The 22,846-nt window shown below is 45.1% G+C and overlaps 2 protein-coding genes and 1 long non-coding RNA gene across 3 annotated transcripts in view; all 3 read left to right on the plus strand.

Moving 5' to 3' along the window:
• Positions 1 to 3,626: 3,626 nt before the first annotated feature.
• LOC114774190 (DLA class I histocompatibility antigen, A9/A9 alpha chain-like) lies at positions 3,627 to 13,452 on the plus strand (the record flags this gene model as incomplete). Its single annotated transcript, XM_028966113.1, has 5 exons — positions 3,627 to 3,777; positions 4,649 to 4,912; positions 6,125 to 6,397; positions 12,833 to 13,132; positions 13,403 to 13,452. Coding segments are annotated over exons 1-5 (945 nt in total), but the record flags the coding sequence as incomplete, so codon positions are not given.
• Positions 13,453 to 13,489: 37 nt separating this feature from the next.
• Positions 13,490 to 15,345, plus strand: LOC114774218 (uncharacterized). Its single transcript, XR_003744765.1, has 3 exons — positions 13,490 to 13,501; positions 14,414 to 14,454; positions 15,100 to 15,345. It is a non-coding gene; the product is annotated as an uncharacterized LOC114774218 (long non-coding RNA).
• Positions 15,346 to 20,157: 4,812 nt separating this feature from the next.
• Positions 20,158 to 22,846, plus strand: part of LOC114774261 (major histocompatibility complex class I-related gene protein-like) — a 36,628-nt gene continuing 33,939 nt past the window's right edge. The window contains exons 1-2 of the mRNA XM_028966202.1: positions 20,158 to 20,164; positions 20,206 to 20,277. Coding sequence (XP_028822035.1) covers positions 20,158 to 20,164; positions 20,206 to 20,277 — 79 coding nt within the window. The remainder of the gene's footprint in view (positions 20,165 to 20,205; positions 20,278 to 22,846) is intronic.

Genomic DNA, 22,846 nt, shown 5'->3' on the forward strand with positions numbered 1-22,846 from the left:
CAGCATTATATTGACAGCAACATCATGTATTTTAGTTTACACGCTGGTTAACACGTTAAATGTTAACCAACACTGAAGTATTAAACGTGTTTCATAAGTTATTTAGAAATATTTCATGATTCAGATGATGCAGTGATGGGGCAGTGGTGGCCTAGCGGTTAAGGAAGCGGCCCCGTAATCAGAAGGTTGCCGGTTCGATTCCCGATCCGCCAAGGTGCCACTGAGGTGCCACTGAGCAAAGCACCGTCCCCACACACTGCTCACTTGTCATGGCTGCCCACTGCTCACTCAGGGTGATGGGTTAAATGCAGAGGACAAATTTCACTGTGTGCACTGTGTGCTGTGCTGCTGTGTATCACAAGTGACAATCACTTCACTTTCACTTTTGTGTGTGCAACATTATAAACAGCTAATCTGACTGACTGTTAGTACATCCCGCGCCACATTTAAATGATCTTATTGGACTAATTCATGTTGTTTTGCATATAATGTATGTATTGTGTTTTATATGCCAATGCCTTAAATGTAAATGTAAATATGCAAGTAAGAGCTGATTTAGTGATTTGGCTGTAGGGTCAATTGCATTGTATTGTTTTGTATTGTAGGGTTGCATCAGGAAGGGCATCTGGTTTTGAAAAATCTTTTATGTGGACAAACACACTGGGTGATCTGCTGTGGTGACCTGTAAAAAGAGTACCCGAAAGAAGACAGCATTCCAAGCAGATTCTTCACCACAACAGGATCTTGCTATCCACCTAAACAACATTTTGTTGTCCTTCTGTATGCAGCAGAACAATGGGTTTTCAACCTTCCCAAATTCTCCCACCCTACTGCTATGCTCCCTCCTACCTCAGAGCACTTATTATTCCTCACACTGCATCTCGCACTCTCCAACCTTCCAGTACTGCTCACCTGGTCCCTCCACTGAAGATACAAGTAAGACACTCATCTAGACTCTTCTCTGTCTTGGCCCCTAGTATTTTAGACAATACTTAGACTAACTTGTAACTTTCTTATTACCTGACTTATGTAACAGAGTGAATAAAATGATTGTATTCATGGTTGAGTCCTAGTGAACCAGAACTGATTAACCTCACAGATGGTAACATGAAAGCATGTTGTAAGTTGCTCTGGATAAGGGTGTCTGCTAAATGCAATAAATGTAAATTGAATGTAATGTAATGAAAAGCAGACTCTCTTGTTTAAAGTGATGTCGTCCATATCTGATCTTCATAGCTTCATCAGCTATGTTACATATCATCACAAACCCTCTTAGACTGCAGAGAACCCTCCATTTTAAAACAAGCAAATGTACAATAATTAATTGTCATTAATAATGAGAAATGCTGTGTTGTTGAGTTGTAAGAATCTGCCCGCTAGCCCAACAATGGGTTCCAACTCGGCAGTGAAGGGCTTAAAGAGAAGACGAGAAGTGACCTGCTACTTGATCAGTGCAGAGGGATATGAAAGTGCAGGTCCATTCACAGGGGCGGTCCTAGCCTGTTAGACACTTTAGTGTGCAGATTTGGTACAATTTATTTTCTGTGATTTCGCACACACCCAGGAAAAATTCGTTGTACAATAATAAGCCTGGATTGCAAATTTATGAATGAATGAAATGTGATATATTTGAAAGCATCCTGCCCCCCTCCCTTTTTGACTGGAGTGAGACTTCAGCCCAGCAGGGGTGATGGTTAAATACAGAGGACACATTTCTTTGTGTCACCGTGTGCTGTGCTGTGTATCACAATGACAATCACTTCACAACCTATTTTACCCTAAACAAGTGCACTTTCAGTGGCCCAGAGGTTTTAAACTCTAGTAGTTGTTTTTTTGTAAAAGCGTTCCATTCATCAAATCCAATAAGGAGCCAGTTTTACTTTGTACGCTGGTTATTAGATGTCCAACAGCCAGTCAGAGAATCTCCTGCCGCTCCCTGAAACAGCAGGCGTCCTTAATTCCCACAAACGGGGAAGAGAAAACCGATTGGATGCCAATTAATCATGATAAGGGCAGCATGAGCACACAAAAAAAAAATTCCACCATGATGCTGCCCTGGACAACCGGCCACATCGCCCGTATCAAAAACCGCCACATTCATCATCTTTAAGGCAAGCGTTAGTGTTTTGTCACAGGAAGCCAGTCCAGGTTTTATAGCAGAGATGCACACAAATTGAAACCGGCTTTGGTTAGACGGTTCTCTGTTCCATCTAATTATCTGGGTAAAAAATATACACTAAGACAACTTGCGATAATATGATTTGTCTGCTTTGTGATCCATTACTACATTGGTGGTAGCTACATTATCAGTAAAGTTTATTTTGTAAATCTGTGTTTTCTATAATCCAATACAAAGTTGTTGTTGTTGTATATATGTGTAGTGCATATATTGTACATGACAATGGCCATAATAAAGACTATTAAGTCAACATTCCAGTGTAATATATATAAAATATATAAAAAATCAGGGCAGCATTCAGATCTCTGTGTGATTTGAGATCAGCCCTGATTCTTCATAAGTAATTCTGTCTGTCAGGTTTGTCTGTTTTGCACGGCCCTGTAACAAGAGATGTGGGTTCAGCACACACTGACATAACTACACCTCTGTAACTGGATACACATTAAAGTTGTTACTGATTGAAGTACTCACTCTACACTTCAATGTATAAAAGCATAGATTTTTATCAAGTTTTACATTCATTTAATATAGTAAATATGGATTGATTGATAGTGCTATTCAAGTATTTTCAATGTATTAACTTCAGATCAGTTTGACCCTGCTTGTTTAATACTTTGAATACACAGCATGAAAGCTGTGAGTTAAATTAGTGATAGTGGTTGTAATTATCTCAATTTCTCAGTAGCACCTTGACAGTCACTTCCTTAGCTCCTAGGCTACAAATGACACTAAATGAAAACTGATAGTGTTTATATCATCCCAAATCAGTGTCACATTTTATCAGTATGTACAACTGAACACAATTATACACTGTTGAGTAAAAATCTATACATACAGTGACTTGAATCCATATTTTGTTGCAACCACAAATTAAATGTATTTTGGGTGTTTTTTATTTTACAAATAACTCTAATGCCCCTAAAAAAATTCAATCACCTTCAGATGACATATAATTAGTAATTCGAGTCCAACTGTGAGTTTTAATCTCAATATAGAAATTCTGCTCTTCTGTGAAAACCTGTTGTTCAGTGAACATTAGTGAACAAACATCATGAAGACAAATGAACACACTACACAGGTTAAAGATAAAGCTGTGCACAAGTTTAAAATAATATCCCAAGTTTTTAACATCTCGTGGGGCATTGTTTAATCAATCATGTGAAAATAGAAAAAGTGGCAAAACAGCAGACCTAGCAAGACATGGCCGCCCACCTAAACTGACAGGCTGAGCAAGGAAAACCTTCATCAGTGATGTAGTCCAACTTGCAGATGCAGAAATCCACTAGTCAGGTGGAACAATCTGGCCACAGAAAACTATTAGATCACAGGAGCTCTGTTGGAACCTGTTGTAAAATGTTGTACCTTTGGGGCGTGGCAATGACATTGTGACGCTGATGTGAACTGCAGTCTGATTGGATCTAAAGTATAAGGAAGTAGTTCCAGAACTTTCTCTAGCCTCTCTAGTCTTCTGTAGTGGCTTCTTGGGATCCAAAGCAGTTTTGAAACCATAATAACAAAATATTCAGCAAAATCTGGCGAAATGAAGACCTTGAAGATCTTTCTCCTTCTGGTCCTCCAAAATAACCCTGTTTCAGGAGGTTAGTACTCTCTTCTCTGTGATTGTTGTTCTACATGACACGTGGGAGGCAATAAGAGACAAGTTTAACATGCTTGGAGAGGCCAGTTGTTCGAGCCACCATGTGAAAAACAATTTAAGATTTGGTCAGGTTACTGGCATAAATATGCACGCGGTTCGTCGACCCTGTCGACATGAAACATTTCATAACACGAACCAGGAGCCCCCACATAAGTTCTAACATCATCAAAAAAAGCATTCTGATAATCGGTTTGTTAAGCCGATAGGTACGTTTAGCTGAACTAAAACTTTCTTGTAGAAAATCTGCATTATTCAGAAAACCATGAAGATTCCAGAGGGATGTGTTTATTTATCACCCCTGCTGGAAACAAGAGAAAAGATCTATGGATCCATTTATTTTAATCACTGTTCTACATGAAGGCTTAGATCAATCACCTTTCAGGTATATATCGATTAGAGGCCTTTTTTAGCCTGCTTGGAAAAAAAATTTGTATGTGGTGTAATTGGATTTTTACACCAAATCTTGTATAGACATTTGTCTTCAGTCATGTTACTGAGATGATAATATCACTTGGAGAATCTGAAAAGGCTTTGAATGTCTGGGTGGCAATGTTGTAGATTTTGAAAAATATTTTAATCTAAATACATTTTAATATATTTCATTTCCACTATGGTTTTTAGTCACTGTGCATTTGAAAACCTAATATATAATTAATAATGAAGCTCAGTATTTCATCTGGAATAAAACTCATATATAATGTATAATAAAAATCTTTGAAGAGTGCTTTACTCACAAAAGTAAATTCACATCAAGAAATGATACAGTTTAATTATTTTGCTGCTATTTTAAACTTTCCGTTTTTCTTTAACAGCAAATCATTCCTGGAGAGGATTATACACAGCAACTACAGGAATAAAGGATTTTCCTGAATTTGTGGGTGTAAATTTTTTTAATGATGAAGTGATTGGATACTTCAACAGTGAGACCAACCAGTTTAAGATCCGACAGGACTGGGTGAAGACGCTGGATGAGAAGTATGTGGAGAAACAGACAGAGAGTTTCAGGAATTTTACAGTAAAATTCAACAATGGCCTGAAAATGATAATGACTCAGTTTAAGCAGACAAACGATCAAGGTAAGACCAATATGAGCCTTCATTCTCTTAATAAAACGTCCAAACATTATTTAATCTGAATAGTTACTTACAATTTAAATCTGTTTTTAACTTATTAATAAAAGTTACTTTAACACCACTCACAGTGAATGTTATACTTTTATTGTTTTATTATTATTATTATTTTCAGCAATTCTAGAAAATTTGCTTAAATTTCCTCTGTAATACCAATGTAACACTTGACTGATTTGGATAGATTCCAGATAAATAATGTAAAATGTCATGTAAACTACAGACTTCAATTTTATTTTAACAAAATATTTTGTTATAAATGTAATACACTACCAATCATATCCATTTAACACATTTGTAGAAGAGTAGAACAGCCAAAGATTGTGTTCTGGTGAAGAATAGAAGTTCGACACAAATCTTTATAATTTTTTTACAGTTTGGTCATTATTCTCTGTAACTCTGCTCAACTCTGCTCATCTCACTTCTAATAGGAAATAAGTATTTTTTATTAGAACCTGAATATGATAAACAAAGCTGTACTTTTGGTTGAAATTGTGTTCTTTGTTGTAAATACTCTTATTTCAGTTGCCTACTCACTTAGTAATAAAGACAACACATTTTCTGCCTGAACATACACAACATTCTGTCCTAGTGTTGTTTAACCTTGATATGCCAAGGTGGTAGTAGCCTAGTGTGTAACATCCATGCCTATGACTCAATTGTGTCTCTGAGCAAAGACACTTAACCTCCAGGGGGGACTGCCCCTGTAACTACTGATTGTAGGCCACTCTGGATGTAAATGTAAATGCACACACAATGTTATAAAACTCCACTGTATGAGCAGATTTACTTTTGCTGTGGATTTTGTCTAATTAGAAGCCAGGAGTTTATTTAGACTCTCTTCTCCTCTCTGGAGAAGATCTGCTGTCACACTGAAAATCAATCTGCTGCATGTATCAAGTTCTGAGCAGACAGCTGAAGATTAAGAGAATATGAACAGAACTGCTGATGCAGTGAAAGCTGCAGTGAAATCTTTCCACATCTTCGGTTTATCCATACAGGAATTACATATAAAAATATATTTGATGACAAATGTATATAAACACAGATAAACATAAACAAACAACCAGTAATTTCTGTAAACATATTAACTCAAAAAGTGACATAACTAAAAAGCAAAAAAAAAAAACAGAAATAAAAAAACTATTCTCTCTCTTTCAGGAGTTCACACTATACAGCTGATGTACAGCTGTAAGTTGGATGATGAAACTGGAGTCACAGAAGGATATTGTCAGTTTGGTTACGATGGAGCAGATTTTATAAGACTGGATTTGAAAAACATTGATTGGGTTGCTGCAAAACCAGAGGCAGAAATCATCAAGCAGAAATGGAATGGAGCTGAATATAATTATTGGAAGAACTACCTGGAACAGGATTGTGTTGTGTGGATAAAGAAGTATGTGATGTACGGGAAGATCCATCTGGAGAGAAAAGGTACAGCAGCACTGTCAGGATTGGTCACAGCTGATGTTGCCAGGTGTGGCCAATCAGGACATCTTTTAACACTAGAAGTCCTTGGTTTGAAACTAACAACTGACAAATGGCTGATTGGAATGTGTCACTCCCCTTCCCCCCAAGAAGTGTACTCTAACACTGCCTGTGTGTGATACTGTCACGACTACGGACTTACGGGGGAAGGAAGCGCAGAGGTCTGACATGTTGGAAAGGGGTTTTATTCATAAACAAACAAATAAACAATGGCGCGGTGGCCGAAAACAATTTAACTTAAATAAAGAACATAAACTAATCCGTAGGCGTGTGGCGATTGCCAGAACTCAAAAAACATAAAGACATTCACTCACTGAAGTCAAGTTCATGTCTGAGTTCATGAAAATGCCGGAGACCTAGAAGGGGCGGAAACTTCCGGCATTTATGGGCGTCAGGATTGGAGTCAGGTGTGGAGCCCAGCTGCAGGCAATCCTGACAGAGCCCCCCCTCCAAGGGCTACGTCCTCGGAGCCCCAACAGTACCATCAGTGGAGGCGGCGGGGCGGACGGCGGCAACCACAGGGCTCCTGCCCTGCTGTATCCTCCCCTTGGAGGACCCGGTCCCTCGGCCTGGCTCCCCGGCGTGGTCAGGCGTGGCGGCCCCGGACCCTCGGCCTGGCTCCCCAGCGTGGTCCCGCATGGCGGCCCCGGACCCTCGGCCTGGCTCCCCGGCGTGGTCCTGCATGGCGGCCCCGGACCCTCGTACCTGCACACAATAACCAGGGCCGATCCATCTGGGTACGTGTGGGCCCTGTCTCCACACGTCCCCTCTGACACGTCTTGTGTCACCCCCTGCACCGCGCAGGGAGATTGTCCCAGAGCCTCCGGCAACTGTTCCAGGCACCCCAGGCTGGTGCCTTCTGGGACTATGCAGCCCCTCTCGCTGCACGGCCCTGGTGCCAAGGGGGGGGCATTGCCAGACCATCCGGCTAGCCCCTTCTGCGTCCATTGGGACAAGCAGGCCCTCTTCCTGCCTGTCCCAGCTGGGTCCTCATGCCTACCCGGGGGCTCTATGGCGCTCCACCCCTCTGGAGGCGGACACAGGCCCATGCCTGGCCCGTCCTCCTTACCGGCTACCGGAGGACCCAGCTCCATCGCTTCCCCACCTCCCCTCCCCTCAGGAGGAATCCCCAACCCAAACTGCACCCCCCCAAAAAATTCTTTGGGGGAGCACCCCCCCCGACTGGACTTAGGGGTACCTTGGGGCTCGTCCACCTTGCCTTGGACCGGTGCAGTCAGGTTGGGAACTCCCTCCCTGGGGTTCAGCTCCGCTGCTAGGTCGCCATCTGGTGGACACAAAGAGGGGAAGTGGGGGCGACATACGGACACATATACCATGCACACACACACAGACAGAGACAGACAGAAGAGAGGGTCGTCTGGTTCCCTCTCTGAGCTCTCCGGGACCTCCTCAGGGGGCACAGCCAGGATCTCGGGAGGCGCGACCTTCTCGTCGCCCGCCAGTGCTTGGTCTTCTTGCCCCGGATCCTGACTGGTACTGGATGTGGTGGAGGGGCAGAGTTTGATCCCTGGCTCAGGCTCTGGTCGATCAAACTCCGCCCTCAGTCTCTGCTGGAAGTCCCGAAAACTCCTGTCGGTCTCTCCCTGCTGCCAGAGGGTTGTGCTCCACCCCCATGTTGACCCAGTCAGACACGTGAGGATGGTGGTGATCTCATCCGTGGCTGCTGGCCCACTGAAGGGTCCTGGGACCATTGGGCTGTCCCACACGGGGCTGGGCACGTGGGTGGAGATGGTGGTAGGTGTGTGGTGTGGAGGGGGGTAAACGTCTTCTCCAGCAGGTGCGGGCGCTGGTGCTGCGCTGCCATTTCGCTGGGGACCGTCCGGGCAGAGGGAAGGCGGGTCGGCGACTGGAGCAGGAATGGAGGATTCCCTGCGAGGCAGTCCCGGCAGCGCAGTTGCTGGCTGGTGACCTCCCGTCGCCCTCTTCCACCAGCTTTCCTCACACTGCTGGGAGGGACGTGGGTCTCCACGGACCTCGTGACGATCCTGGATGGGCGCGATGGGCGGAGCCATCCCCCAACGGCGTCATCCTGGTCGTCGTCCGTGTCAACCTCATACCCCCGGAAGTCACATGGGTCATCACAGACGCCGCGATGATCTCGGACGCACACGCTGGGCGGAGCCATCCCGGCAACGACCGCCCACCGAAAATCCACGTCATCATCGCTTTCGTTATCCGTGTCCTCCCACCGGTGACTCCGAGGGTCGTCCACCCTGCGGACATCCTGGACCCATGGCGCGATAAGCTCCCATGGGCAGTACTCTGGCCATTGGGGCTGGAGCCTGCCCACCTCCTTGCTGGAGGAACGCCGCTGTTGTCGCTTCTCACCCCCCTGGAAGTGAATTGCGATTGCCAGAACTCAAAAAACATAAAGACATTCACTCACTGAAGTCAAGTTCATGTCTGAGTTCACGAAAATGCCGGAGACCTAAAAGGGGCGGAAACTTCCGCCATTTATGGGCGTCAGGATTGGATTCAGGTGTGGAGCCCAGCTGCAGGCAATCCTGACAGATACCTTCACATTCACCTTCACAAAAGCTTACCATATCTATACAAAATATCCCACACACTGACTGACACAAATTCACCAAATATAGAAATACATGTGTGTTTTATTTATTAAATATAGACTGAAAATAGAATGAAAAGTTGCTAATAGAATGAAATGAAGGAAACATGCTAACACATCAGTCTCCAATGTATGTTTGTTCACAAATGACCTGAGTGAAGTCATGGTCCATGGTTGATAAACATGCTCATACATGTACAGAATCATCACTGAATTATAAAACAAAAAGTGAATTTTGTTTTTGTGTGCTCTTGAAGCAGTGGTGTGGGTAAAGAAATGCAAATATGCCAGGGTTCACAGGTAACAAAAGCAGGACAATGGAGCTGATGGCCTCTCCACAGGAGGTTGGGCCAAAAAAAGTTGCTCCCTTTCACCCCAATAGAAGCGTACGCCACAGATGGAGAGCAAACGACTAAGGCCAGAAGAAGCATTGCCTTTGAGTTGCCTTCAGATCATCCTGTGTTTCATCACACTTGACATGCTTTGTAGCATTCAAGAGTGGACTATCCAACATGCACAGCAAACGGAGCATGCTCATTGGTTCATGGCCCTCCCTGAACTAATGGCATTTATCGCAATTGTCATCTTGCGGGGGCTTACCAAGGTTCCATTGTTACGTGACTGCTGGTCAGCAAACCTGGGAAACCCACAGATCATTGGAACTATGCCACGAAACCACTTCCAAGACATCATGCGACACCTACGCTTTGATGACAGGTCCACCCGCAGTGGTCGAGCAAAGACAGAGAAGTTCGCTGCAATTTCCAGTGTGTGGGGATCATTTGTCACCAATTGCATCACGTCCTACAACCATGGTCTACATACCACTGTTGATGAACAGCTTTTCCTGTCAAAGACGCGCTGCTATTTCCTGCAGTATATTGCAACTAAACCTGCTAAGTTTTGGGTGGCTTGCGAAAATCCAAGTACATTTGCAATGTCCTCCCATATCTTGGCAATTACCTTTACGGCATTTGGCAGACACCCTTATCCAGAGCGACTTACAACATGCTTTCAAGTTACCATCGATGAAGAGATCAATTCCGGTTCACAAGGACCCCAACTATGAATACATCTTTTTATTCACTCTGTTGTAGATTCTGTACACAAGTTCGACAACAAGAAAGTTACAAATTAATCTAAATATTCTTTAAAGAGGAAGGTCTTGAGCTGTCGTTTGAAGGTGCTCAGTGACTGAGCTGTTCTGACCTCAAGGGGAAGTTCATTCCACCACCGAGGGGCCAAGACGGAGCTTGCACGAGAGTTGGCTAGCTCTCATATGGCTGCGAAGAAAAACCCATCACCCTGAGTGAGCAGTGGGCAGCCATGACAGGCACCCGGGGAGCAGTGTGTGGGGACGGTGCTTTGCTCAGTGGCACCTCAGTGGCACCTTGGCGGATCGGCAACCTTCTGATTACGGGGCCGTTTCCTTAACCGCTAGGCCACCACTGCCCCTGGAAGGCAAGAAATGAATTGCTTCAGACACAACCATCCACAAGCCGGGGATTTCTGCCCCTACGGAAGCGGCGACATTTTAGTGAACTCTTTGGTGAACTTGTGTGATGTTGTAACTGGCAACCCTTTTGAGTTCTGCCAACTGCCACACACCTGCGCGCTCGTTGCTGTTCTCCCCTTTATTCCCTTTTTCAGCCATCGCGCTGCTCTTGTTTATTTGTAATAAAATCCCTTTCCCGAATGTCCCGCCTCTGCGCTTCCTTCCCCTCTCAGCTCGCCGTCATGACAGAATGTCGCCGCTCTCCCCAAAAAAGCAGAGGAGCAAGAGCTCAGCCAAGCATGGTGAGCAAAGACGCCTGTGGTGTCAAGATTGGCACCGAGATGCGGTGTTACCGGGAGCGAGGCGCAGGTCGAAGCATGGCGAGCGGCGGCGCGTGATGACATCGACCTCTGGAGACTCCGCGAAACTCAGAAGCGGCAATGTCAGCGGGTGAGTGGGCAGAGCGATGACCATGGCGTCGGCAGCAGCGAGGAAGTGATGTGGGCAGTGAGTGCAGAGGATGCGACCCCCATGATCTTTGCCATGTCGAGCCAGGAACTGTGCGCTTTGCTGGACTGGGACGACACGGATGACGATGACGAAAGCGACGGAAACGCGAGTTCGGCGGTCGGTGCCGGGATGGCTCCACCTATCGCGCCCGTCTACAATCTTCGCCAGGCCCCTGGGGACCCACATCACTTTTGGTTGTGCGGACCTCGACGACGACGAAAACAACGGTAACGCAGGTTGGGCGGTCGGTGCCAGGATGGCTCCGCCCATCATGCCCCTCCAGAATCGTTGCGAGGTCCGGGGAGACCCACGTCACTCCCAGCAGTGTGAAGACAGCGAGGAGGAATACAGCGATGCGGGGGTAAGCTGGTGGAAGAGGGCGACAGGAGGTCGCCAGCCAGCAACTGTGCTCCTGTGGCGTGTACTTTGCTGCTCTTACCTCCCTTTCAGGCACGGAGAAGATCACCACCACCCTCATGCGTCTGACTGGGTCAGTATGGGGCTGGGGCGCAGCCCTCTGGACGCAGTGAGAGACAGACAGAATGAGTTTTCGGGACTTCCTGCAGAGAGTGAGGGCGGAGTTTGATCGGCCAGAGCCTGAGCCAGGGATCAAACTCTGCCCCTCCACCACATCCAGCGACAGTCCGGTTCCGGTGCAAGAAGGCCCAGCGCTGCCGGGTGGTGAGAAGGTTGTGTCTCCCGAGATCCTGGCTGTGCCCCCTGAGGAGGTCCCAGAGAGCCCAGAGAGGGAGCCAGACGACCCTCTCTTCTGTCTGTGTGTGTGGCATTTCTGTCCGTATGTCGCCCCCACTTCCCCTCTTTTTGTCCACCAGATGGCGACCCAGCAGCGGAGCCGAACCCCAGGGGGGGAGTTCCTAACCTGCACTGGTCCAATACAAGGTGGACGAGCCCCAAAGTCCAGCCGGGGAGGGTGCTTCGCCAAATAATTTTTTGGGGGGGGGTGCAGTTCGGGTTGGGGGCCTGCGTCCGCCTCCAGAGGGGTGGAGCACCATAGAGCCCCCTGGCAGGCATGAGGACCCAACTGGGACAGGCAGGAAGAGGGCCTGCTTGTCCCAACGGACGCAGAAGGGGCTAGCCGGATGGCCTGGCAAAGCCCCCACCTTGGCACCAGGGACGTGCAGTGAGGGGGGCTGCATGACCACCTCCCTGCGCGGTGCCGGGAATGACGCAAGACGCGTCAGATGGGAGGTGCGGAGACAGGACTCCATGTGGTGTTAAACTCCTGTTGCTCTGGCTCCTCCTTGTCTGGCTATCAACCCATTTACAAAGGAACCACCACTTAGCACTTTACTTTAATTATACTTGTTGTTGGCATTATCTAGTTTGTATAAAGTTTTGTTTTTGTTTGCACTTGTAAATGTTGCAATAATTGTAAAATTATTTTAATTAACCACTGTTCACTTTGGCATTATACAGCATTGTATTAAACATTTAACATAATTTCTGAAACCCACAGCAGCCTTTTTAATTATTTGCATATTCAAGAATGTTGAGACAAGAACAAAAAAAGAAACAAAACAATGAGAAAAAGAGGAATCATCTGACATTTTATGAATGCCTAATAACAAACAAAGTTATGCAATAATATATTTATAACTATATTATATTAGAAATGTAACTACAGTTGTGTTTGGGGTGGAAATTGTCAGGTAGATGTAATTAAGTGTTGAATATAAACTGAGTGTTGGATAATCTGCTAATATGAAAACGTCCTGTTTCTCTTCCAAATTCTCTCCCTGTCCCCCTCCTGTCTTCCTCTCTCTAGTCCCTCCTCAGGTGTCTCTGCTGCAGACAGACCCGTCCTCTCCAGTGGTCTGTCACGCTACAGGTTTCTACCCTGATAAGGTGAAGATCAGCTGGCAGAAAGATGGACAGGACCTGCATGAAGATGTAGATGTTGGTGAGACGTTGCCCAACCATGATGGAACCTTCCAGAAACGTGCAGAACTCAAAGTGATGCCTGATGTGTGGAAGAAGAACCACTTCACCTGTGTGGTGGAAAGAAACAGATTTATATTGTCTAAGATCAGGACCAACAGGAGCTTCTACCAGGAGCTTTTACCAGGTCATTAACACATTTTACCTCAAAAAGCAGTCCTGTTCATTTTAGTCAAGGAAAAATATTAGTGTTTCTGTTGTTCTAAAAAAAACTTAGGCTGTATTTGTGTACTCAATAATGGAGTTGGATTGGATTTCCTCTACACTAAACAAAGTGTGACTAAACTGCATAACTGTACTAAATTGTCACCCCTGTTAAACCACACCAACCCACTGACCCAGGACACAATACACACTTTCCAGTATAAAAATTATTTCAACAAATCTTTTCCTGCAGGTAATAATGTTCCAGGCATCGTTGCTGGGTTGGTTGTTGCTGCTCTCGTTCTCATCGCTGTGGTTGTTGGTGTTGTGATGGTTGTGAAGAGAAGATCAGGTGAGAGACGCAGCAAACAACATCAGTAACTTCTACACCAGACATGGTGTCATGTGGGGAAAATACTAATCTGTAAAAAACTAAAATATTTTTCTGTCACAATGCAAATTCGGTGTCCAGTGTGGGCTGGAGGGGAGGACGTATTTGGCAGTAGGAAGGTGGGGTAACATGAAGTGTCGTCTTAGCAAAGGGAAGGCAGGCAAACTCAAGGTCAGGGACGGGCGAAGGTCGTGGTCATGAGGTTCCAGCAGGCAGACAATCGTCACATCAAGAGCGGCAGCAAAACTCAAAGTCGAAGACAGGCAAAGGTTGTGGTCATAAGGAACGGTTTTGTCAGGCGTAGGTAAAGCAGGCTAGCGTCTCCTCGGGGTCACCTGGCTTTTATACTCGGCGCTGCCTGCTCTCACTTTGGCTTCCGTCCGCTGTCTCCCCGGCTGGTCTGGCGCTCTCTGGTGGGCTTGATGTGTGTTGGCCGTGAAATTTTCTTCTATTCAGAACACCAGAAGGCCAGCCCGTGAGAATTACACTCTTCTCAAGACATTACAGATCCTTAAATTTTTGGATTTTTTCTTTTTATCATTTTTGTAATGACAAAATCTTCAATTATGGATGGACATTCTGTGAAATTTCACACATAAAGCTATGTTGACTCATTGTGGACAACAAGATTGCATTTTCTTCTCTTCTAGAGTTCATGATAACGATTTGTTTGTGCCTGAAGACGAACACTGTTCATGTGTTACATCATCTTAAATTATGTGTTTGTCTTTAATCGTGTATTTTTTGTGGCTAATTTTCTTAAGAATAAATCAATATGACACATTTAATTTCACATTACATCAGTCGCCTTGTTCAAAGAAAATGTAACAAACATGTAGATTTTTGTTATTTGAACATTTTCTTCTCTTCTAGAAACTGTTACAAAGAGAAACTCCATTGATCCTCATCTGCTCGTAAGTAACTTGATATCTGTATAATGATTGTTATATAGATTAGAGGTGTTCAGTGAGACAGTGGCATGTGGCAATAGGAATAGGGACATAATTGCAGATTTATCATAATCTGCAATTATGATAAAGATAAAAATGTTACCTTTTGTAGCACTAATAACAGGAGAAATTGGAATGACCTTAATAATATTCCCATGGAGACAACCAAATAGCAATATTGTGAAATCACTGAACTTTTTTCTCAGTCTAATTGTTTGTTGAAATTTTTATGTTAACTTGTTTAAAGTAACTTCACTTTAAAATAAAGGAACAAGAATATTGATCTCAACTGTGTGATACAAACATACACAGACACACAGACACATAGACCAGCCACACACCTTTTTATTTTTTATTTAGTTTGGTTCATGTAAATAGGGATGGACATTAATATTTGTTTTCCAAACCATATTCCTCAGAGATCTATATAGATTCATTAGATTATTGCTGTACATAAAGTCTGTAGGATGGTTGATCAGGAGGAACAGGGCGGGACACCCTGATACACACAAAACTGGCAGTTAAATCAGCTGGAGTTGAACACAGATTAAATTAATAGAAACTTTTTGTTTCAGGTTGTTTCTAACTGTGTTGTGTTTTTCTTCATAGGAGTCAGAAGGCATTAAATAATTGTGAAGTGTGTAGCCTGAAAAGTAACAAGATTGTCAATCCTTTTGTTACCATCATACCATCCTCTCATCTCTCCATATTCTTTATATGTACTTAAGTTTAGTTTAAGTTCATATCTATGTATATATGTATATATATGTATGTATGTATAATATATTATTTATATATGTACGTGTGTGTGTGTATATATATATATATATATATATTTTTTTTTTATTTCACAATGGGGGGTGTGTGAAAAAGGGATTTCAAGATGCTGTATATTGTGTATACTGTTGTATTGACAATAAACTGCTTTTGAATCTTATTGTTTATAAAAATTGTAAACCTTACAGAACTTTTCAGAGAGATAAAAAATACATAGGATATATACATAGGATATGCATATTTTCTAACAATAAATGTCACTCCAGAGTTAGGCAACCATCAATTAATTTGTCCACAGTCGAGTAGAAAGTCCATTAAAACCTCCAGGACAGTGCAATTCTTCTGGCTTGTAAAAGTTCAAAGTCAATAAGCAGCAACAGTTTCTGAATTACAACAAAATCTTACAACAACAGAATATATTCCCTGGTAAAGGAAATTCACTTCCAACTATGGGACCAACTATGTTAAGCTCTTCCAAAACCGTTTGTCGCTGTGACATTGTTGTGTCCTTGTACACTCGGTCCCGAGCAAAAGCACTGTCCCCACATGTTTCGCTTTGTGCACCATGTGTTGTGTTTCACAATGACAATCACTTCACTTTCCCTCCCTTTAACAGTGAATTATGTTGTTTTTTTCCTTCCTACATTTCACACAGATATAGGGCTCTGTGATTTCCGCCATGTTGAAAACGTGAACAGAATTGCGTATAATTGGCCACTGCAGCCCTGTACACGTGTTTTGCGGTTGAGGCAGGACTTTTTATTAACACCAACGCACAGTCAGCGATGGCCAAGAGGGTCGCTGGGGCACCAAACATTGATCAAAAAGACCCTGACAGCCCTGAGCAGCTCCTTCAGTGGCAGGCTGCAGCACCCACAGTGTGCTATTCTCAGCTTTGTCTGCCCTGTGTCATACAGGAGCATGACTAAACCGCAGGAGAATGCTGGGCTTTGTGTGTGCCAGCAAGCAGGACTGATCACCTCACCAGACAGGGCACCAGACTTGTGGAGTCAAACTGACACTCATTTGACCACAGAAGGACATTGATCAGCGCTAAGTGTGATGGTTCATTTTTCCATTTTTTCTGTGTCCTCAAAAAACTCTGTTCCTTTTTTCAAGACCATTGGTGTACATCATTCACGCCCCTCCTCAGTTGTGACATTTACAAAAGCAAATGTCCAATAACCTTCTTGAAAAGTAATTAAATGGATTTTGTCAAATTGCATTTGTTCTTTTCTCCCATCCACTCCATAATCACATCATTTTTAGCTGAAAAAAAAATGTTTTTAACGCAAACACAGAATTCCGAAGAATAAAAATGGAATAAACAGAATTTAGGAAAAAATAACGCTAGAGGATCTGCAAGAAGGAATGGCAGAGGATAATGTTTATTTGAATCATTCTCATCTGAAGAACAGCATTGCTCAGCAGGGACTTATATCCATTTAAAATGAACAGAACTGGAAACTGTCTGGTTTCAGTCCAGTTTGCTTTAAGAAGGTGTTGTGGACCATGAACACTTTTTCGCTCCTTTTCATCTCTGTAGACATGATCTACAACATCTACAGTTATCAGCTTTCGTACTCATATGAACTTCAGACATCTTGAGACAGGTTTGGATGACCCATTCTTCCCTCTTTTTATTATCTCCTCCTTTAGAATTTATTTGAAATGCAGGGAACAAAACAATGGGTCAGAATTTTGCTGCATTTTACGTGATGGGTCCTTCACATTTCTGCTCTGTAGAACTTGCACTGGAGTGTGACGTGCAAGTAGTAAATTTTTACGTGTGTAATGTTCCAGTGCAGTGCCGTATTGTGTGTGTCTATTTTCCTCAAGAGTTGAAGCCCCGCCTTGTTTGGGCTGCAAAATGCTGTTTTGTTTGATTCGCCCCTGATGTCATCGACAAGTTTACGTCTGTCACGACCGCGAGTTGAGGGGAGAGGGAAGTACAGAGGCGGGACATGCTGGGAAAGGGGTTTTATTATAAATAAACAATAAATACAAATAAACACGGCTCGGTGGTCAAAAACAGTTTAACTTACGGGACAACTCAAACAAACCTGCAGTCATGTGCCGATTGCCAGAACTCCAAAGACTAACACATACACGGTTGCAAAGTCAAGTTCACGAAAATGTCGTAGCTCCAGAAGGAGCGGAGCTCCAGTCCTTTATAGGCTGTCCGGATTGGGTACAGGTGATAGGACCAGGTGCCGTCAATCCTGACAACGTCAGAGCAAGGATTCCGGAAGTGATGTATTTTGTGTACCTTGTGTTCCCTTAAGGAATTTGTAGTGATTTTCTACAGGAATAACAAACAGTAGTGTAGAACTACTGAACTACTTTATTTAGGCAATGTTATTATTATATGAATTATAAATAGTATTGCAATTTCATGTTGCTGGTAAATATATTTATATATTATTGTCACGTTCCGACTGTGGGGGTCACTCTGGTCCGGAATTTCAATGATGACCACATCTTTTCCTAAATTGCTCCTGTTTTGTTTATTTATACTGCCCCCTTGTATTTAGTCCTTTGTCCATGTATTCCATGTCAGCCAAGACCTGTTATGGACCTTCATTATCACAGCAGTGACAACAAAGGTTCTTCAGTTTTTGCTTCCTGAGGAACCTGAAGAAAGCGCAACACCACACATGAGCTGCTGGTCAACTTCTAGAGGTCTATCATCAACAATGTCACCAACCATTTATCATTTATAATTATTTATTAATTAAGTTATTATTCAAACAGACAAGACTTTCACTTCCAGACAATAGAGAGAGAGAGAGAGAAAAATAAACTACAGAGAAGAGAAATCATCTGTATATCTGAAATTGACAAATGATGACTAATAATAATGTGTAACTGTGCTGCAGTTGTATTTGGAGTGTAAACTGTCAGGTAGATGTAGTGAAGTGTTGAATATAAAATTAGTTTTTGTTGGAAGATCTGCTGATCTCTCCCTGTTCCCCTCCTCTCTTCCTGTCTCTAGTCCCTCCTCAGGTGTCTCTGCTGCAGACAGACCCCTCCTCTCCAGTGGTCTGTCACGCTACAGGTGCTCTTGTTCTCATCGCTGTGGTTGTTGGTGTTGTGATGGTTGTGAAGTGAAGATCAGGTGAGAGACGCAGCAAACAACATCAGTAACTTCTACACCAGACATGGTGTCATGTGGGGAAACTACTAATCAGTAAAATACTAAAATACTTTCTCTTCTCTTTTATACAGGTTAAAAGAAGACAAAAAGTGAATATTACACTCATCTCAGAAATTACTTATTATTAAGATCAGTAATGTTAACCTGGATTTACACATGACATGTATGACACCTGATGCCCTCTCTTCTGGCTACACGTTCTCCCACACTACTAGGAAAACTGGGAGAGGAGTGGGTACTGGACTTTTAATATCGTGAAATTGGTACTTCACACCACTGCTTCTCCTCTCTCTTTGTTTGAATTCCATGCAGTCTCAGTTTATTCTCATGTGATCATCCTTCTCATTGTCATATATCGCCCTCCAGGGTCACTCTGCTCAGCATTTTCTACTTAGACACCCCCTAACTCTCCTCAGTGACTTCAACCTTCCACTAGCCAAATTCCAATCATCTGGCCTTCTTCCCCTTCTCCACTCTTTTCCCTTGACCAACAGCAACATCTCTCCCACACACAAAGAAGGGAATGTCCTGGACCTGGTCGTCCTTCTCCAACTTCCGACCTTTCTTCCACTCAACTTCACACTCACTCTGCCTACAGGATCCACGACTATCCCCCATCTATCCTTCATTCGACACAACCTTCACACTGTCTCACCTTCATCTGTATCTTCCTGCATTCTTTCACATCTCCCAACCTCTGACTCATTCTTCTCCTTGCCACTAGAGACAGCAACTAACTCTTTCCTCAACTCACTTTCCCTTTCTATGCATCACCTCTGTCCTCTATCTTCTAAACCCAAAAGGACTTCTCCCCCTGTGCTCTGGCTCTCCGATACTTTGCGCAGTAATCAAAGAGTACTTTGAGAAGCGGAGAGAAACTTTCCACTAACCTTACTACTGCTAAAACTGCTTTTTACCAGGCAAAACTGGAAGCCTCTACCCACAACCCTCATATTTTTATCTCTACTCAATCACATCTGGCCTTTAAAACAGCCAGGGTTCTTCCAATCCTAAAGAAACCCAATGCTGATCCTACAGACGTCAACAATTACCGACCAGTTTCTCTCCTCTCATTTCTTTCTAAAATCCTTGAGCGCTACAATCAGCTATCACTTCACCTGTCACAGAACAACCTCCTGGATCCTAACCAGTCTGGCTTCAGAACAGCTCATTTTACTTAGACTGCCCTTCTGGCGGTTTCTGAGAAGCTACATGTGGCCAAATTGGCAAAACTGTCATCTGTACTCATTCTCCTCGACCTCTCTGCAGCATTGACTCTCTTGTCTATCCTGAAGAGGCTTGGAATTCGGGGCTCAGCCTGGCAGTGGTTTGCTTCCTACTTTGATGAATGATCTTACCAAGTGACTTGGAAAAGATACACCTCTGTCTCCCATAGACTCTCCACTGGTGTGCCTCAAGGCTCAGTACTAGGTCCTCTCCGTTTCTCCGTCTACATGAGATCACTTGGGGAGGTCCTTTCCTCAAACTCAATCCCACCAAAACGGAACTAATATTCATTCCAGCAGCTTCCAGGGGCCAGTTTGTGTGACTCGGTTCTGAGACGAAGATCCTGGGTGGACAGGAAAACTGTCCAACTCAGAAGCGCAGTCGGCGTGGGTGCCGGCCATCATGCTGGCCTAATGTCCTGCGGGTGGCGGTGAGGAGGGCCGACTGCGCTGTTCTCCATCTGACGGGCCGAAGGGACCCCACCTACGGGCCCCTGGTGGGCGAAGATGGCGGGTTGAAAGCTGTAAAAACTTCAAAAGGGCTATGTCCTGCAGGTTATCGGCCAGCTCTGCCCAAAGGAGAAAACCGGGCCAGGTACGTTGATGGTCTGATGCAAAGCACCGCAGGTATCACCGCAGGTTCTCTCCACCTGGCCGTTGGTCTGAGGGTGGTAGCCAGAGGAGAGACTGTAGGTGGAACCAATGAGGTGGCAGAAGGCCTTCCACACAGCTGAGACAAACTGGGGTCCCCGATCGGAGACAATGTCCTGGGGGAACCCATGGAGGCACAAGGTCACAAGTGTTGAAGGACAAGGTCAGCAATTGTGGCAGAGGACAGTAAGCCAGGCAGGGCGAGCAAGTGGACCACCTTGGAGAAGCGATCCACTGGGGTCAGGATGGTGGTCATTTCGTTGGCTTCAAGGAGACCGGTGATGAAGGCGAGGTGGGTCCAGGGACGATGAGGAATGGGAAGAGGACACAGGGGACCAACTGCAGGAGTATTTGAAGTCTTGGCCCGGGCACAGACGTCACAGGCGTACACGTAGGCCTGTACATCCTGCCGTAACCAAGGCCACCAGAACGCCCGGCGAATGAAGGAGAGGGTCCTTTGACATCCTGGATGGCCCAATGCATCACATCGGACCGGCAGGTGTTGGGGAAGTACAGGCACCCTGGTGGGATGTTGGCCGGGCCAGGGTCGGACGTCGGGTGTGTAGAAGGCTTGGTGAGAGCAGTAAGTGGGGCTGTGACTGTACTGTAGCCAAGGATGAAGTGACGATACAAATTCGCAAATACAAGAAACCATGGGTAGGGCCATGATGCCACTGCTTCCAGCTTATTGGGCTCCATCACCACAACCTTGGGCAAGAAGGTAAAACCCAGGTACGTGGTGGATCGCTGGTGGAAGTTGCATTTTTCCAACTTACAGTACAGTCGGTGGGTGAGCAATCTCTTCAGGACTGCTCTCACATCCAGGTAAGCATACACCCACCATCCCAGCATGTCCTGGAGAGCGTTGTTAATGAAATGCTGAAAGGCGGCGGGTGCATTGCACAGTCCAAAGGGGATAACTAATGAATTGAAGTGACCAGTGGGGGTGATGAATGCTGTCTTCCACTCGTCGCCCTCTCGGATGCGGATGAGGTTGTAGGCCGAGCGTAGGTCCAGCTTTGTGAAATACTTTGCTCTCGAGAGGGCGTCGAGGGCGGTGTTAGTAAGGGGCAATGGTGTTAAATTTTTTATGGTAATTTTGTTGAGACCACGATAGTCCACACAGGGTCTCAGACCACCATCCTTCTTGGAAACCTGCCACGGCCGGTGAGGTCGATGGGTGGATGGTGCCGTTCTGAAGAGCCTCGGACACAAACTGCTCCATGGCCAATTGCTCTGCTTTAGAGAGAGTATCTCCTGAAACAAGCCAGAGGGTCACCACAGGCACCACCACCGTTACAACTACAGCTATAGGGATCTTCAAATGGACCAGTAACATCATTATCTCCAACCCTACAACTGTAGGACTTATTATTATATCATCCCCAACCCTGCACTGACACCATTTGCAGGCTCACTCTACCCTGGAAGGGGGTCCCTCTCTGTATCACTCCTTCCCAAGGTTTCTTCCTTTCTTTTTTTCTCTCTTCTAGAGTTTATTTGTGTGGAGTTTTTCCTTGTGTGCATAAGGGTCAAGTGTGGGGGGTGTCAACTGTAGGGCCTGTCAAAGCCCATTGAGACATACTGTATGTGATTTTGGGCTATATAAGAAATAAATGTTGTTGTTGAGTAGAGATGTCCTCTAGGTGGAGTGGTTCCCAGTAGCAGGTCAATGGCCATGTCGCCTGACCGATGGGGTGGCAGCTGGGCAGCTTTGCAGGGGCTGAAGATGGCGGCTAGGTTGTAGTAACGTTAACTAAAACAGGAATAGTTGATTCCGGATTTGAGGTGGAAGACTGAGAGGGCTGTGGCAGAAGGCAGCGGCGATGGCAATGCACTCCCCACTCCAACACCACACCTGATGACCAGGAGAGATGAGGTTTGTGGAGAGACAGCCAGGGGAACCCAAAACTGGATTTTTTCGACGTGGGAGTCGATCCGGAGCTGGAGAGCAACCGTGCGGTGAGTGATGGCTCCCGAGGAAATGGGTCGACCATCCACAGAGGTGATAGTGAGTGTAAATGTGAGGGGTTCCATGGGGATGTGATGTGCCCTGACAAATGAGTGGTCTATGAAGTTTCCAGCCGCCCCAGAATCCACAAAGGCAGTGGTGGAGACAATGTGCTGATTCCATTCCAGGATGGCTGGGAGAGTGAGTCGTGAGGTCGACGTCGGAAAATCAGGAAGAAGTGGCCCAGTTGATCGTGCTGGTCCGATGGACGCCCCGTTTCCCGGACTAATAGGGCAGGTTAAGCGGTTGTGTGATGGGGAAGCGCAGTTTACACACAAGTCCACCCGAAAACGCCGCTGTTTCTCCTCATTGGTGAGGGCTGCCCGTCCAAGCTGCATGGGTTCCCCCAGATTGTCTGGAGGAGGTGGTTCGTGGGGGTGAAAATAGGGGTCGAAGGGTCCAATGCACGGTTAGAGTGGGAGCCGCAGTTTTCGATCTGAAGCACCAGTTTTATAAGTGCTTCATAAATTGCTGTAATGTCCCCGCTGACCATCTCTCCGCAGATTCGTGGGGCCAGTCCTTCATAGTAGATCA

This window comes from Denticeps clupeoides, unplaced genomic scaffold, assembly GCF_900700375.1.
Source record: "Denticeps clupeoides unplaced genomic scaffold, fDenClu1.1, whole genome shotgun sequence".
Classification (NCBI taxonomy): domain Eukaryota; kingdom Metazoa; phylum Chordata; class Actinopteri; order Clupeiformes; family Denticipitidae; genus Denticeps; species Denticeps clupeoides.